The sequence below is a fragment of the Sipha flava genome, unplaced genomic scaffold (assembly GCF_003268045.1).
Source record: "Sipha flava isolate LNK unplaced genomic scaffold, YSA_version1 2_pilon_pilon, whole genome shotgun sequence".
Classification (NCBI taxonomy): domain Eukaryota; kingdom Metazoa; phylum Arthropoda; class Insecta; order Hemiptera; family Aphididae; genus Sipha; species Sipha flava.
The window spans coordinates 1,472,048-1,490,179 of NW_020272972.1; the positions used below are offsets into that span (position 1 = coordinate 1,472,048).

The 18,132-nt window shown below is 27.2% G+C and overlaps 3 protein-coding genes and 1 long non-coding RNA gene across 6 annotated transcripts; 1 reads left to right on the top strand and 3 right to left on the bottom strand.

The window, feature by feature from the left end:
* Nucleotides 1-1,457: 1,457 nt before the first annotated feature.
* LOC112686164 lies at nt 1,458-5,384 on the bottom strand. Its single transcript, XM_025558355.1, has 8 exons — nt 5,250-5,384; nt 5,075-5,190; nt 4,845-4,921; nt 4,090-4,177; nt 3,116-3,298; nt 2,719-2,910; nt 2,552-2,671; nt 1,458-1,740 (listed from the first exon to the last, which is right to left on the bottom strand). The coding sequence occupies exons 4-7, from the start codon at nt 4,108-4,110 to the stop codon at nt 2,564-2,566; spliced, it is 504 nt and encodes a 167-aa protein (XP_025414140.1). The 5' UTR covers nt 4,111-4,177; nt 4,845-4,921; nt 5,075-5,190; nt 5,250-5,384; the 3' UTR covers nt 1,458-1,740; nt 2,552-2,563.
* A 34-nt stretch (nt 5,385-5,418) lies between these two features.
* LOC112686166 lies at nt 5,419-7,591 on the bottom strand. 3 transcript variants are annotated; one of them, XR_003148867.1, is made up of 4 exons: nt 7,396-7,591; nt 6,347-6,581; nt 6,122-6,231; nt 5,419-5,452 (listed from the first exon to the last, which is right to left on the bottom strand). It is a non-coding gene; the product is annotated as an uncharacterized LOC112686166 (long non-coding RNA). The 3 variants fall into 3 exon arrangements; XR_003148868.1 differs by lacking the exon at nt 7,396-7,591 and adding an exon at nt 6,724-6,841; XR_003148866.1 differs by lacking the exon at nt 7,396-7,591 and having other exon boundaries at nt 6,347-6,715.
* Nucleotides 7,592-7,670: 79 nt separating this feature from the next.
* LOC112686023 lies at nt 7,671-9,246 on the bottom strand. The gene is made up of 4 exons (XM_025558123.1): nt 9,211-9,246; nt 8,723-8,816; nt 8,395-8,559; nt 7,671-7,684 (listed from the first exon to the last, which is right to left on the bottom strand). The coding sequence occupies exons 1-4, from the start codon at nt 9,244-9,246 to the stop codon at nt 7,671-7,673; spliced, it is 309 nt and encodes a 102-aa protein (XP_025413908.1).
* Nucleotides 9,247-9,482: 236 nt separating this feature from the next.
* On the top strand, nt 9,483-12,510 carry LOC112686039 (protein-L-isoaspartate(D-aspartate) O-methyltransferase). The gene is made up of 6 exons (XM_025558144.1): nt 9,483-9,663; nt 9,723-9,803; nt 10,291-10,427; nt 11,583-11,808; nt 11,878-11,963; nt 12,245-12,510. Exons 2-6 carry the CDS (start codon nt 9,749-9,751, stop codon nt 12,425-12,427), a joined length of 687 nt encoding a protein of 228 aa, XP_025413929.1. The 5' UTR covers nt 9,483-9,663; nt 9,723-9,748; the 3' UTR covers nt 12,428-12,510.
* The last annotated feature ends 5,622 nt before the right edge of the window (nt 12,511-18,132 follow it).

The following is an 18,132-nucleotide window of genomic DNA, read 5'->3' on the forward strand; positions in this document are numbered from 1 at the left end:
GTTGAAAACCTAACCTAACCTTTTTTGGTTTGCTTAAAATTATATATTATTTTATAATGTCTTATATAGTGCTTTCCTAGCAAAAATTGTTTCGTAGCATCAAAATCATTCAATTGAGACTGAATCATAATATTTAAAAGAAAAAAAAATTCAAATGTTGGGGTTGAATATTCTATTTTAGTTTTTTAATATTCAACTCTAATGAAAGTGCTAAGATTGTTATAAAATAGCATAACTGCATACCCTTGATTCTTTCTGTAACTAATGCTGATCATATGGTAATTTTTAAAGTTGAAGTAGAAAAAACATCAAGAACTATACATAGTTTAGTAGTTAATATATTAATTAGACTTATTATGAAAATAAGGTGGGTGGAAAATTGAAACTGGCTCAGTTTATTCTATGATGATTTTGAATATTTTGAATATGCTCTGTGTTTGAAGAACTGGAAGAAACAACCTGTAAAGTTAATGGAGTGCAACCACACATTCTTCTTTTATCAATTGTACACCTCAATTTATTGTTGCATTATTAGTACTAAAACCGATTTTTAGCATTACTAAAAACCTCAGCTTATCATTGCAAAAAGTAGATTGCGATTTAAGCAGTTGCGTTCAGTATTCAAATAATTTGTATGAAGAAATCAATCATATGAGAGAAAATGCAGAAAGTAATTATAAAAATGTTTAAACAAGCAACGGAAACGGCAGAAAAAAACGGTAGGTATCCAAATGATAATTTCTCGACGTGTTAAAAATCAAATATATCGTAACAATTATGCAGGCAACCCGGAAGCATATCATTGTAAATCGATATTTATTCAATTTTTAGATCATTATCTGAATCAATTGAGCTCAAGATTTGACCATAATACACTACTTTTAAAAATACAAATATTTTGCCGTCGAAATGCATAACATTGGATACAAATGGAATAAAAGAGACAGCACACACTTTAATAACAGAATGGCCAAATAAGATACTTGGAACATCAGAGGACTTAATAGCCGAAATAGTTATATGGCGATGGTAAGTTCTAACTTAATTATTCGAGTATTTGCTTGGTAATTTATCTCACTCATTCCATATTTATATTTGTTACAGGCATTATTTGGGCATGCCAAATGAAAATCGACCAGTACCTAAGTTTTATCGAAGTTCTAAACAAATAACGATTCAACACTGTATGAATCAGTTTATTGATTTTTGCGTATTGGTGCTACGCTCCCAGTATCCTTAGCTACAAGTGAACGCTTGTTTTCTTCCCTCCATAGATTGAAAACGTATTTACGTAACAAAACAGGAAAGAAAGATTAAATGGATTAACATTTTTAAATGTACATAGAGACATAGAAGTTAATTGTAAAGATAAACTTCACAAAAATAAGATTTAATTTTGAAATTTGTTTGTATATATTTAAAAAAAAGTATTGTAAGTACTAATTATAACTTATTTTCATAAAAAAATTTGTATGTTTATTAAAAAAAAGTTCTACTTTTCAAAAATACCCCCAAAAACTTTTCTGCATATGTCCTTACTAGATAAGTCTGTAATTGGTGTACTGAACTGGAGTCTTATAAATGCTATTTGATTGTGTCATCGTCAGTTAATAGTTTTTTTCGCCAATTGGTTGACCTTGTCCTTGATCAAAACATTCAAATGGCGATGGCGTTGTTTTGTAATCTGTAGCTTTTCCATACTATTGTTTTTCTGATCCGCATGTGACTTCCTTTCCGTTACTATTATTTGATTATTTCACAATTAGTTAAATTTTTTATTTAATTCAGTTACTTTGTAGTGTAAATTTCAATATAATATGAAATAAATAGGAATATCTAAATGGCGAAAAAATCCAAAATTACATGTATAATTTTAGGATTTGCAGAATAAAATATAGTAGAATTAGACAAACATACTTAAAGTTCATTTTTGTTATTATTATAAAGATTTAATTTTATACTTTCCAAAATTATTTTACTACACTTAATATTTATATTACATTTTGAATTGAATTATACAATTTTTTTAAATAAATAACTTAAGATAATTTCTAAATAATTTCTTTCTTTCTGTTAACAGAAATTTTCTGCAAGAACCTAAGAGAAACAATTTATTAATACAAAATATAAAATAATATATATGTTTTTAATTATATACTAATAATATATTACCATAGGTAGTGTAATAAAATTAAATATTAGTTTAATAAATGTAAAATAGTGAAAATTAAACTAATGGTCCTATTTGTTGAAGCTATTTTCAATAATAATTTAAATTATAATAAATAAAATAGAAACAGTATAAACAAATTAATTTGTTTCAATTCTAAGCATCTAAAAATATTTATATCTGTTTCACTTAATTGTATAAAATAGAAATTTGATAACTTATTGTTATGTTTAAACTAAATTGACACACTAAAAAATTCTAATGCCCAGGAAATTAATGAAACATTTATGAATATCATAAACATATTTCATCATACATTTAATTAAATAATAAAAATTACGTTAGTATAAAAAACAGTTATGAATCAAATTTATGAATTACTTTTTTAATCCATCAGAATCCAACATTTTTAGAAATAGACCCAAGCTTAACTGGTGAATTTGATTTAGACCAACTATCATCTTTTGGAATATTCACAGATTTAAATGATCTCTGAAATAACTGATATTTAAATAATAATTATTAGTAATAAATTATACTATTTTTACTTTGTGCTTAAAATCATCAGGTATTTTAAACATTTTCTTAATAACAGTAGTTGATCCAGTATTTAATTCAGGTTTTACTTTATTACTTTTAATGCATTTATAGTTTTTTTTTTTCGATTCTGAAGTTAAATTTAAATTAATATTTAATACACCATTGTCTTCTACACTTCTTTGAATAGATATTATATTTTCCTAAAATAGATAAAACAATTTTAAATTACTAATTGTGCATTAACTTTTGAAATCTGATAGAAGCAAATTAACTTTTTTTTTAAATGTAAATTAACATGTAGTGTAACATACACATATAATCAGAAATGGTATAAAAATCCGGTTAGGATAAATTTAATTGATTCATAACAAATTAAGATTAAAACATTTGTTAAATATAACTTACTTGATAAGGAGAGATTTCTTGAATTGTTTTACGTTTTTTAATGATAGAGTTACCATTATCTCCTAAAGGTGAAGAATTTCTTTTTAAACTTGAAAAGTCTAAAGAATGATTATTTTTTTTTGAAATGGATTCACTACATGTACATACATAATAGTCATTAAATCCATTTAAACTTGTATCATCCTGTTTATAAAAATAAAATAAAAATAGTTTAAAACTTTTTAAACATTTATTCTTTCAGAAAATGTAACATCCAAATTATATTTAAGATTTTCTTAGCTCTCTCCTGACTAAAAAATTACCTTACTTTGATTTTGTTGTCAATAAGATAATTTTAATGTTATAGTAATTAAGTAAAAGTTGTTACATCAATTATAATTGGTTTTATTTACCTGACAGTTTTTTATATTTTATTAATATATAAATAAATATTATATTTATATATTATAATAAATAACTATACAATACTACTGAAATACTAGATGAGGGAAATAACATTTATGGGATCCCTAGTTTTCGAAAAGATCAATGAGTTTCGATACCTAGAAGCAGTACTGAGTATAAAAAATGACTAGATAGGGAGGTTTAATGGTAATGAAGCCGAAAGAGCATATTTTGCACTAAGCAATTTCTTTAAACCAAAAACATTCTCTAAAAGCATCAAAGCAAGGCTTTACACAGTAATAATAAGGCCTACGCTTACATATGAGTGCAAGATATAGGCTACCACTATTACTACACTTGTACTACCATCAGTTCTTTTGTTTCAAATATGAATATAAGTAATTATAACCAATAATTAATTTTACTTTAAAATAAAGTTGCATTTTACATTTTTAATAAAAACATGATTTAATTAAGTAATAATAATACTAATGTAATATTTTTTTCAAATAAATTTGAGAATAAAAATTAAAACAAAATTGAAAAAAAAAAGATAGATTAATAGTTTAAAGACATTTAAACATACTAACATCATCATAATTGATACACATCTCATTTTCATAAACTTTTATTTTTTTAATTTCATTTTGAGATAATTTTCTTTTGCTAAAATTCTGCCTAAAATCATACATTTGTAATATTTAAAACAATATTTAATTAATATTTAATTAAATTATAACTTTGTTCCTGGATTTATTTTGATCACACATTTAGTAAGTTTTAGCAAAAATTCCTAATAAATATAATTTAAAATTAATATATATATATATATATATATTCACTAAATACTAAATACATATGGAACGTCAATTTTGAAAAGGGCTCATACCTGAAAATAAAAATTTTTCAGGTAACTAAAAAAAACTGTTTTTCTTTTGAATTATTTTCTTTATTTTAGCAATTAATAAATATAACAATAATTGAATCATTCATTCATTATAATACAAAAGGGATATGAGTCCTTCTCACTCATAAAATACTAGTCCATATGTGGATAAAATGTAGCAAAGTCTATTTTGATAAACTAAACTCGAGATGGCCCTTTTCGAAATTCACAATTCAAAGAGAAATTAATTTAAGTATTGAGGTAACAGGCAACTGATTACTACTGCTCTTGCCAACAAATACAAGTTATATGTTTTAATTTAAAATTAGAAAATAAACTATTTAGGAATTACAGAGAAGTTTTTAAATTGTCATATACATGGATTCATTTCGAAAATTAATAATAAAATAAAAATAACTGAGTGTACTTTTCCATTAACAAATAATTTAAAAAAATTACTTAAGCTTCAATACAGTTTCTTTTTCTGCATTCAAATCAACAGTTGCTTCATTTTTTTCATCCAAGGAAATATTATTCTTAAAAATAATTTAAAATTATAGGTACAAGAATAATTATAACCTTTTTTACATTTAAAATATATTTATAACTATTCATTGCCTAAATTGAGTTAAGAGACACTAATTTTTAAATTAGACAAGTGAACAACTATTATTTCAAATTAAGATTACCTCTATTTTTAAGTTTTTTATTTTTTTTGTGCATTCTTCTAAATTGGGTTTAAACGTGTATAAATCAAAATCTTTTATATTCAATACTTCTAGTTTTTGTTTTGATGCTATATTTTCTATATACAAAACATAAATTGTGTTTTACTTAAAAAAAATATTTAGTAAATTAACATACCTTCCTTTAATAAATCATCAATAATATCAGATATATCTTGAATTTTTTCTAGTAATATACAAGTAGTTGTATCAACAAAATGTATTATATCTTTTTGTCTGATTTTTTCATTATTAACTGTGTCTCCAAGTATATTTAAATGTTTGCATAGGCTTATAAGACTTGTTTTAATATACATGTATATATCTTTTAAAGATTTTTTTCTGGAGTACAATATACAGTAAACAAAACAAATTTTAAATTTTAAAATATATACTGAACAATATAATATAACAAATTAATTTTAATATAAATAATTATTTTTAAAACCCTTACATTTCAGTTTATGAAAATAATTTAATTCCAAGAATATTGACTTATAGAGTTTTAATCTAGACAAATTAATATTATTGTAATTATTGCTTTTTATAGTTGATATTTGATGTGATATAATATATAGTTAATAAAACATGAGAATTTTCAACCTTAATAAAATATAGTAATCAAAGTCAAAATTGTGTTATAACATATCAAGATGATATCAATGATCACATTTTATACTTGTGAACAATTAAGTCTAAATGAAAATAATTTCAATGTAATGAAAACAAATGGTGTTTTTAGTATGCATTCAGTAATATCAATTGGTGACAACAGCAGTAAACTATTTTATTACCTTTTATTTATTACTAATAATTTATATATACATGACTTGATAAGTGTCAAATTACTATTGAAAATATCATTATAATGGAATTATTTAATAAAATTATATAAATGTAAAATAGATACAAAAGCTAGGGGGGTATTCCCCTTCTTGCTCACCCAATGAGCACCCTTGAATATTTTTCATTATAATATTTTGAAATTTATTTATTTATTTGTTTTATTACTTTTCCATTATATTCTTGTGCTGGTCAGTAAGAATAAAGTTATTTTGAGAATTATTTTTAACTGAATGTAAAGATTTCTGTTCCAAGTCTAATCGATTAGTGTCCAAGTTCTACATGAATGAAAATATAACAGGATAGTTAAGTTCTTGAATCGATATAATAATAATATAATAAATATAAAGTTTCATAGATAAATATTTTAAGTGCTAACATAAATATACTCACATTAAGATTATGAAATGTAATATTCCTAGGTAAAAGTGATTCATTGGTTTTGTCAAATTCGTCGATAACATTTAATAAACTAGCATGATGTTCTTCTTTAATTTTTAAAAGATTATGATACAAAAATTAACCAAGGCTAACTGAACGCTTGATGGTCGATTGTAGTATATTGAGTGGCGTATTTTAAGGAGGGTGTCCTCTATGTCTGAACACCCCACGACTTTAAAAAAAAGACCTATGTTAAGAAACACTGTTTATTATATTAGTTTGTTAGTATTTTATCTAAATTAAAGTATGTATAAGTGTACATCATGATGACACAATGAGTCATATCGTGAACTGATGCGTGTGTGATCAAAGGCAAATGAGACCCCTACCCAAACGACTGATCTAAGGAATCTACTGAATAAGCCCATTTGGCCGGATGACGAGTTCGAATGGGAGAGCTCACAAACGTAGCAGGCAGTCTTGGTTCAGAGCGTTAATACGACAACACTTTTGTTGGAGCCTTAAAATTATTATAACAAATTAAAGTTTTTTCTTTTAGTTCCAAATATATATAACAAAATCAGTTCATGTTTATTTAGTGCACGGACAATATATTTCGATAATCCGTAACACCTAATATATTGATATTATCATTTAAACTATAATATACTATATTTATTTTATTATAAAATAAATTGTACTTTTATATAAATGGTCAAACTGAAATTAATTTGATTAGATTCGACGATACGCTGCGAGATTTATCTAGAGTTTATTAGGGATATCTAGAAATGGTTAAGAAATAGAAACTCAAAAGTTTCACCGGATCATTGAGATTAAAATAATACCTGAAATACCTGCAGCGAAAATACAAGCGCGTTCATACGTGTCAGTTTAAACGATCATTAAAACCGATTAATTTCTATTGACGATCCTATTGGCTGAACAAATCGTTTATATGGTTCAATAATAATGATAATATTTAACTGTACATTCTTAATGAATAGTCATCTTATTGTTTACTCGCGGTTGTATAATACATTTATTTTTGTAATACCTACTTGTAATATTTTTCGATGGCGAATTCACAAAAATCTTTATTGCAAACTAGTATTAGGTTATGATGTGCTTAAATATCGAAAGAACTACAAAATATATTAAACCGAATTTAAAAATAAAAATAACACGAAGATGGAAATGTCGGGAAATTAATTTCAGCACATGATTACGTTGGGCACTAGTGATGGTTAGAGGTTAGTGCGGCGTTCACTGAATTACTATTTTTAATACCGATGGCTATTATTTAATTATTATATTGTTGACATAGATTTAAACCTTATGTTATCATATCTGGGAATTTAATAAATAACATAATAATAAAATTATACTCAAATAAAATAACCCAATTCATAGATTGAAAATTGAAATAACAATAGATCAAAATTGTCAGTTCCGGAAAAGTGAGCTCATACGCAACTATAAGTGAATGCATTTTTTTCGTATTTTATTTTTGATTATTTCACACCATAATGACTGAAAATATGCAAAATGTATGTAATTGGGTAGATAAAACAGAAGATAAAAATGTATTATTTGATTCTGATCAGTGGTGCCGAACCCTATGCTTAGGTCAGGCCGTGGCATGACTACATTTTTAAAATGAGGCCGGGGATCAAAGGGGCCGATTTATGGCAGGGACGGTTCCAGAGCCTTGGTAGAAGTTGGCCAAGTTATAATTTTACAAAGTCTTATAAAAAAAAGAAAACAACAATTTTTACAACACAAATTCAAGTCGTCTATTTTTAAAATTGGCAAAAATATCAATAATATGATCTATTTGATCTAGAATATCTACTTTATGATAGACATTAATTAGACATAATACTGATAGTCCATCTTCAGTCATCATTGAACAAAGCCAGGTTTTTAGTCTCCGAAGTGTGGAAAAACTTTCAACCGTTATACCTCTATGGCTCTATCTACATACTTGTGCGTGTCGTATGATAGTACATATTATAATATGCATTTTTTGTTAACAATATAAATTTTTTTATAAATACGGCACGGTCTTGGGAGGAGGCCGCGGTCCCTAGGGTCTGCCTCTGGAGCCGCCCCTGATCTATGGTTTGTACTCTGCAATATTCTGACCTCGCGAGGAATGCCGAACAGACTCTGTTGGATCAGTACGTGTATGAACGGAACGTAAACATTCAAATGTGAATTACCTAAATTAAAATACATAATAAAATATTTTTCGGAATAGTGTCTGACTAGTATGAATTATTCTCAATACTCGTAATTTTAGAGCACAAATTATTTTTCTGTATTAAGTAAAAATTTAGGTTTGTGGCCGCTAGGGTTCTTGAAGCCGTTGTATTTTTATTTTACCTGAGTATAATTTTAGAAGTTCGGCGCCACTGATTCTGATGATAATAACGCTGATCCAAATTTTGTACGTACAAATACACGCGAAACGATTGATCTGAGATGTATCTCAGATGTTGCGTCAACAGAAGAAATTAATATTAATTATCCTTCTATTAGCAGAAATTGTAATATATAAACTTAAATTAAGATTAAGTGTAAATATTTCGATAAAAAGCAGTTATTTTATTATTATTATTTTATTAGTGTAGGTACTGCATGGAAAAATTTATTTTGCAATGTAAGTGATGGTGTAATACTTAATACCCTTAATCGATTGATAAGAAAATTAAAATTTAGTACTCATTAATAATAGGATTATAGTCGAGTAGCATCTAAAACCAGTATTGAACCGTGGTGATACTGCAGAATAATTATACGAAATAACTTTCCTCAACCGAAAATTAAGAACAAATGAACAAATTAAATATTTAGACAAGTATACTATTTACTAAGTATGAATAACTAAGTTCCAGTTCGTAGTTCATACTTCTTTCAAATTCAGTACTTTTATCTTTATTATTCTGAAATCTGGGACTTGAGTTAGAAAAAGCGCGTATTTGGTTGTCGTGCTATCACACGCTGCACTTGTACCAAAATATTAATGATAACAGCTCGCGCATGCACAGTATCACCACTGTTCAATATTGTTTTTAGACGCTCATTTTGCTCGTAGTCTATATCACGGTCATATAATAGATATTAAATATTATAAAAAAATAAATATTAATAATATTATTTCTGGTTGTCAATTTTCACGTATGAGCTGTTCAATAATACAGTATTTTAAAGTTTTTAATATTGAACATTTTAAAACTACTTACAAAGAATTGTATTTCTCATATGATATAGTATTAATTGTGAACAAAGCATAAGCTAACATAAACTGATAACCGTTTCTTAAAGTGTGTTCAGTATATAGTTACATTTTTTATATTAAAATTTATTTATGCACTTTTATTAGGTATTCATTTTTTAATATTTGCTTCAATGGCTTGGAAGTCTCATGGTCGTAGTAATATTGAACTTGTTCAGCACTTAAGAGGTAATTAATTATATTAAGTATAATTGTTGTAATTTAGTAGTAAGTTTCCAAGGATTTACTTATAAATGTATAATTATTCTGTAGCAGTATGCCTTATAGTTAATTATAGTTATACGTTTCAAATTTAAAAATAATATAACTTAACATTTGAACTATTAATTATTATCAACCTAGGAAGACCTAGGTATAAAATTAGTTTAGATTTGTTTTTAAGCATTTATTAGGATTAATAACTAATATTTTTAATTGATTAGTATTGTAGTAGTTGTTTAACGTTTTATTACAAGTATATAATGTCATTACCCCTAGTGTATTATCAACTTTAGTATAGCCTAATTACTTAATAAATAAGTTACACAAGTATTTACTTTAAACTATTGTATTGTATTTTAGGATAATTCCTTCTAATTTTAATTTCATAAAAATAATATATATATATTAGTTAAGTAAATTATGTTTTTATTATAGTTATTATTTATTTTTGCAGCAAACAATATTATTAAAAGTGATAAAGTTGAAACAATAATGAAAGCTGTTGATAGAGGAAATTTTGTATCAACATCACCATACTTAGATCAACCACAAGGTATTGGCTATGGAGTAACTATTAGCGCACCTCACATGGTAATAAATTAATAAAAATAATTTGTTACAGAATATAATCTTATTTTATTATGTTTATATATGTGGTGTTATCAAAAAGTAACAAACATTTTTGTATATTGCATATAAAATTTAAATTAAGCTTTCTGATTTTCGTTATCTTATTGTCAGTAAGGATTTTAATGTATATTTAATATAGCTTAATCAGATGATTAGTTTGTGATTGATAGACACATTTTTTCGACTTGTACTTGTATTTTGTAAGATTTTCGTATTTTAAAAATGAAGGAACAACCAATTTGTATTATGTTTTGTATAAAAAATAAAATTAAGTGTTAATATTAAAAAGGCTTTTGGAGAATTTTCTGTCGACACTTATGGCTTATGAATGATACAAATGTTTTAAAGAGGTCTATGAAAATGTTGATAATGACGTTAGAATCGGGCGTCCTAGCACATCAGTGATGAAAATGTGTCAAAAATCAATAAAATTGTGCTAACCAATCATCGAATTACTATAAGGGTGGTTGTAAAGAAGTTAATATTTCAGAAACATTTGAATAAATTTTTACAGATATTTTGAGCTTTAAACAAGTATTAGCTAAAATGATGGACAAAAACTCTTGGTGTTTGCATCACGATAACACATTGGCTCACACTTCACTTTTAATTCATGAATTTTCAGTTAAAAACCAAACTGTCATCATACAGCAACCACCACTAAACTGGTTTCTGTACGATTTCTTCTTGTTCCTGAAAATGAAAAAGACTTTAAAAGAACAATGATTTTTAACCATACAGAAGATAAAAGGAAAATCGCTGGTAGAACTATAGACCATATCTAAAAGTGCACACCACAATTATTTTAATGATTTGAAAAAACGTTGACAAAAGTGTATTGTATCAGGTGGAAAGTACTCTGAAGGAGATCATATTAATATTAATGAATACATTAAAACATATTAATCATTTTGAAATTTAACATTACTTTTTAATCACACCTCATAAGTTTTTATTAATTAAAAAAGTTATTTCATTTACCCTTTATTTTAAATATGATAAAAGATACAGATATTCAGTTAAATGTTTTAATAGTCTAAAATACTAATACTTTATAGTAAATAAACATTTATTTATTGTTAACTAAATATATAATTAAAATAATGTTCACTCTAGCATGCATATGCTTTGGAATTATTAAAAGATCAATTAGTGGATGGTGAACGAGCTTTAGATATTGGTTCTGGATCTGGATATTTAACTGTTTGTATGGCTGTTATGTTAGGAGAAAAAGGCAAAGCTGTTGGTATTGATCATATACCTGAACTTGTTGAAAAATCTATCAACAACGTTAGAAAAGATAATCCTGAACTTTTAAATTCCCAAAGAATTATTTTAGAAAGTAAGTGTTTAAAGTAAATTTTTATATAATAAAATATTCATTAATTTAATAAGAGTATTTTTATTTCAGCTGGCGATGGAAGATTAGGACTAGAAAAGTATGCTCCGTATAATGCTATTCATGTTGGAGCAGCAGCAGAAAAAATTCCACAACCGGTAATCCTATGAATGCAGTAAAGTATTGTTTAAGGAGTTATTTATTAGACTTTATTCATAAAACCTAAGATATTGAACAATTGAATCTATAAGAAATTTAATAGGGGTTTTTTTTTCGAGTTTTTGAAAATTCACGTTATTGCATAATAAACATATTCTAATAATTATTGGTAGGTGAAATGTACTTAAAACATTAATTCTATTTTAGTTTAACTATAGTTATTGCTGTAATCTTGTTAACTCGAAATTCGATAACCTGAAAACCTCAACTGTTTTTTTAGTTAATTGATCAACTGAAACCTGGTGGAAGACTTGTATTACCAGTAGGACCAAAGAATGGAGACCAGGTATTGCAAGTGATAGATAAAAAATTAGATGGTTCATTATCCAAGGAAAAGTTGATGGGTGTTATATATGTACCACTAACAGATGCAGAATCTCAAAGAAGTAAAAGAAATTATTGACTATGCTTATAATTACAAAATTATATGTTACCTATTTACACTATACTGAATAATCAGTTTCATTCAAAATAATATCATTAGTATATAGTAATTATATTATTGATCGATTATTAACTTATCAATTTATGTATATTGTTTTAAATGCATTGTTAATATTATTTATAATGTTGTTATAAAGTCATATTTATAAATTAAACAACTTTCAAATATTGCTAATTGATTATTTTAGATTATTTTTGGAGTAAAAACCTTTATTTTGTAATAAAAACTGGTATAATAAAATATTTGTCTTATACATTTTTCCTTATGTTATTTTTATTTGTTAGCAATTACAAGAAAAACAAATTTTTTTTGACACTTAAATGTTTTCAATTATATTTTATTAAAAATTATTATTTATAATTTAATTTGAGATGTATTACTTAGAAAAAAGCCTCTGTTTTATACTCTTATATGTATATGTCATAAGGGTGTGAAGACTGTTGGCAGAGTATGTAACTATTAAAATTTTCCCCTACTCCGCAAAGATATAAATGTCCTCTAAAATTTATGATAGAAAATATTCTTACATATTTATTATTTTTATTTTATTTTATTTTTTTATTATTTTTTCTATTTAGTGATACCCTTTCAAGGGCAATGAATACCCTAGGTACAGAAATACATAAACATAGAACAATAATAATAACAGGGTGCATACAACTTTGTAAAACAATATTTCAAAATAGGTATAAGAGGATACAAATAGTATACATGGTGAAAAAAGATAGATAATAATTTTAATTAATAGATTAATTCAAGGAGAAAAAAAATGAAAGATACCTGTTGAAATGAAAAAATATTATTTAAAGAAAACATTTGTGGTTAGTAGTCATATATTTTCGATGTGTTTACATAGACATAGTCAAAATTGGAAATGTTATTACAAGAAATTAGTATATGGTTATCATGATATTTATTATTTTAAAAAAATATTCAAATACAGGACATATTGCGCCCGACGTCCAGTAACGTGGCGATAGAATTATTTGCAAGGGACAAACATGCATTTTTGTTATCCAACCACCATTTAATAATTGATAATGAATTTATTTATATTTTTGAGAAAGTCAGGATTTAATAAATAATTTTTAAGTATTTGTTTTCGAATGATAATAATTTTTCATTACAGGTTTCAGGTCCAACATAACAAATAAAATGTACAACGCATTTATGTAAAATATTTAGATTCCGATCATACATGAATATTTTTGTCAATCATTATGATTGACAAAACCTATATGGGTGGGTTCTAGAAAATCGAGCCGAACTCAAGAACAGATCTTAATAGAGATAAATATAAGATAATTAAATAATTAAGATTGTTGAATATGGAGTAATTTCTCCAGCGATCGTAATCGTTTTCCAACTTTCAAGTATAATGTGCCATAGGCTAATCGAAGGCTGTGAAGCAAAGTTTAATTATAACCACAGGCACACATTCAGTCCAAACCTTGGAAGTGTTAAAATTATTCACCTCAAGGTGATCAATGCGGAGGGAGGGGGCAGAGCTCCCACAATCCCTTACATCTGCCTGGCACAAAACGTTTAAAGTTTTATCATATAATTATAAATTTGGTAATTTTCCATATTACACCTAAATAGTATTAACCGAAAATAGTGTTCAAGTAATAACGATATCGCATGCGTTATAAATACATAATACGGCAAATCCGTATAGTCAATACGAGCATTCGTAATGTTTTACGCGTGTGACATTAGCGCAATACCAATGGGGAAACGAGTGGCGACCAGAGTCAAATCGCATTAGTTCAACGTGTACGCCTTGCCGGAAAGCTTCAGGAGTATGATTCGACTCAAAAAGCGTATATCCAAGGCGCGTGATATATTGATTTTCCGTCGACCCGACCCGACAGAGATGCACATGTCGGTTCTAATCGGACGAACCGACAGGAACCGTCGCGCGACCGCGTGACTCACCCGGGTGCCGACGACGACCGACGAGCGCGTCCGGCGTGGCGTCATGGTCGTGCAACACAGTACGCACGCCAGACGCTAGCGTCCATAAACACGCCGCCAGGCGTGGCCAGGTTAGGTGTTGGCCCGTTCGATCGAGCGACCACCGCGGAAGCGATCTTGCGGGCAACCGGTACGCCGCGGGTCGCCGGTTATATGTGGACGCGACCCGATCGTCCGCGTACAGGATCGGCGGTGTAGAGGGATCGCGGTGCACCGGCGCGCTGACCGATCGCGGGCCCCGGTCCCTACGACCGATGGCCGTCGACGCCGGTGCGGCAAAGGGATCCGGAAATCGGCGCCAGTCCGTAGCGGGGCTCGGGAGCCGGACATGCGTTCGCGCGCACCGCTATCGCACGTCCGAAAAGCGCTATCTGTCGTAAGCTTGACGTCGGACGCTACACCGGTCGGCGTCGACGGGGCGCATTGCTAGAGCACGCGCTCCCGCGCGATCGTCGGTCGTTAACCGTCCGCTGTTGTCGCGAGCATAACTTTTTTTTCCCGAATTTTTATCGCTACGTACACAATAAGAGTGTGGTGGCACCCGGTGCTCGGGGAGTTACGATGCGCGGAAGCCGTAAAATCATAAAACAACACGCGTTCCATCAATTTTATTTCTTCTCCCGTTTCTTGCGCAATGTTATACAACCTCGATCGGCTGCCCTAATCGTTCCAAAAACTTTATCGAACGGTATTTATTACCGTTCGCCTCACGGTATTGTTCACCAAACTGTAATCGAAATGCGCTGCTGTTAGTTGTAGATTTTGTTTTTACCAGTGACGTACGAACATGAGTTGAAGTCACAATTATTACTATAAGTATTTGGCGGCGGCCGACGCAACAACTTGTTTAATAAGTACAACAAAAAATTCTTAACGGAACAGTTAAAGCGCCGTATGTTTTACCGGTACATTTCAAAATCTTATACGTTTTGAAAGTATGACAATAACATTTCCGAAAAATTATCGAAGTCATCCCTATGTCTCCAACAATGTAAGTAGGTACCTACTGATTACACTCCCATCGTATTATAAACGGCAAATGCAGTTTTTAGTGCTCTTATGAAATATTTCGTTCGTGTCATGGGAACCGTTTAACAATAAGAAACAGTATATTTTTATTTATTTATTTTTTATTTAGCTTACCATACGGGCATGTGCCAAATTTACAATTAATATTTGTCATATTGTCACGGAAACGTATTGATTTTCTGTAACGACAAGACAGATTATATTAAAAATTTGAGCTTTAATAGCTTTCGCTTGTTTATGTCCCAATCCTAAATCGTGTATACGGTAAATCCAAACTATAAAGGAAAGCTATAAAGGTTATGATTATGGCTTCTCATAAATTTTTCAATTTATCAAGTCACGTAATCATAACTTTTACTTATAAATGTTTTAGATAAGTTTTAAAGTTACGTGTTTATAATAAGTCCACCATTTCGTTACTATAGTGTGTAACCTGGATTAAGAGATTGTATTTGTATAACTTAGATCCTATATTATAAGCATTGTTTAACATTAATTAGTTTTTACTGCAGTTGATATAGCAACGGTAACAGCAGTTTAAAATACTATGCTGTTTTTAATTTTTTTTAATTTGATGTGTATAGCTAAAAATACTTTATTATCATGTAAGAATAAAAAAATGACTATCTAATATATATAGGAAAGTAAATTCACCAATGGTTGGATGAATAATGAATACAATTTTACAAAATATCTATATTATTTCGAATGTTTTTTAGATTGATATTCAACTTTCGTTTTTAGTAAAACATTATTCTATACCACTCTGAATTCAAGAATGTTTTATTTTACATTTTTAATATTAAATATTATATTATTTAATTTTAAATGTCATATAATATATTAAAATGATTGAAATGTACACATAAATATAAAATTAAATAGTTATTTAAAGTTTAAAATTTAAATTATAATTTTCCATAGGTACTTACAAAATATGAATTACAATATTTTACTTAAAATAACATTAAATCTGATAGTTAATATATCTGATATGTTAAGCTTTAAATTTTTAAACCAGTAATGTTTTAAAAAAAAAAAGTTTGCCATCATACAGCATAGTTTCATTTAGGCCTATCGACTAGATACGAGTTTCTGGTCAAAAATATTTAGAAGAGGAGCGAGCCATAGCTGTATCTGAACGGCCTCACATATTTACATTTTAAGTATTGGATGCATAAATATATACTTTACATAATAATGATTTTATATTAAAAAATGTGTTGTTTATGTACAAAAAATTCTCAATATTTATGAAATAACAATACATAATTAAGGGTAATTAAGGCGTTTAGTGGATACACTAAACGCTAAAGAAAAGTAGAATTACATGAAACTAGAAACTTATGAAATAATATAAATTCAATTTATTGCATCATTTTATATTTACAGAATATAATAGCAATAAATATTGATAATATTATGTTATTAATTTATAGTAATGTATATATATTATGTTACATCAATAAGTTAAATGTATGTTAAGGGCAATATACATATAATAAGATACCTACCTATTATGCACAGTTCTCAAAATAAGTATGCCAAGCAAAAATGATTACCCATTGACTGAGCTTTTTTTAAACAAAATACCATTATAAGGCACATAGTACACCGTTCATAATCAAATATGAATATTATTATCATAAATAATATGTTGGTCAGTATTTTATAGTATTCTAAAATGAAAAGTATTCTGAATTATTATAAATGTAAATTTACATTTTATAGTATTATATTTTTCTACCGAACAAATGTTTTATTACGCCTTCGTGATCAATGATTATTTTCACTATTTAATTTATGTTAAGAAGAGTTATTGCCAAAAGATATAACGTTTAATGTAAATGTTAAAAATTATATAAGATAGTAGACAATAGACATGATTAGATTTACCAATTATTGACGAAAATGCCAAGAAAAGACCATTAAAGATGTAAATATTATCAGTACCTACATTTTTATGATTTAGTAGAGAACAAATATTTTTTGTACTAGTCAATATACATTAGAAAAAATGTCTAAGTACTCTAATGACGTTATGTCATTTTATTATGACATACATGTCTATAACAATGTAGATATATTTCACGTTTATCATCTCACGTCCATTTATAACATATCGTGACTAGTTAGCATTAATAGGATAATGTACTCGTATGTATTTTCCTAATTATTAAATCAAGTAAAATAAAAGGAAATATTTCACTGTTCCAGGGTTCAATTGTGTACTGTAATAAGTGCCTACAACACATAAGATTTGTATTTAAAAATAAATAAATATTATTTGATGTATTTAATTTTTATTCTTAAAAAAAATAAAAATCCGACAAATAAGAAATCATGATAGTTTATGTTTTGAAAGATTAATCATCAGAATATTTTCAATTTTGAATATTCTTAAGTTATGTTGATGTACTTACTATACTATTTAGTTGTGAATAATTATAGTAGTGTAACTTAAATATATAAAATAAACATGTACTTAAATTATAATTTAATAAATTATTAAAATATTATTTTAATTATTAATGTACAATTTATTTTGAATTGACTATATTTTATCATCCCAAATTAATTAATATTATAAATTTGTAATTTATATTTTACATTTATTACTTAATTTTTATATATTTACTGATCTATTAAATATTAAA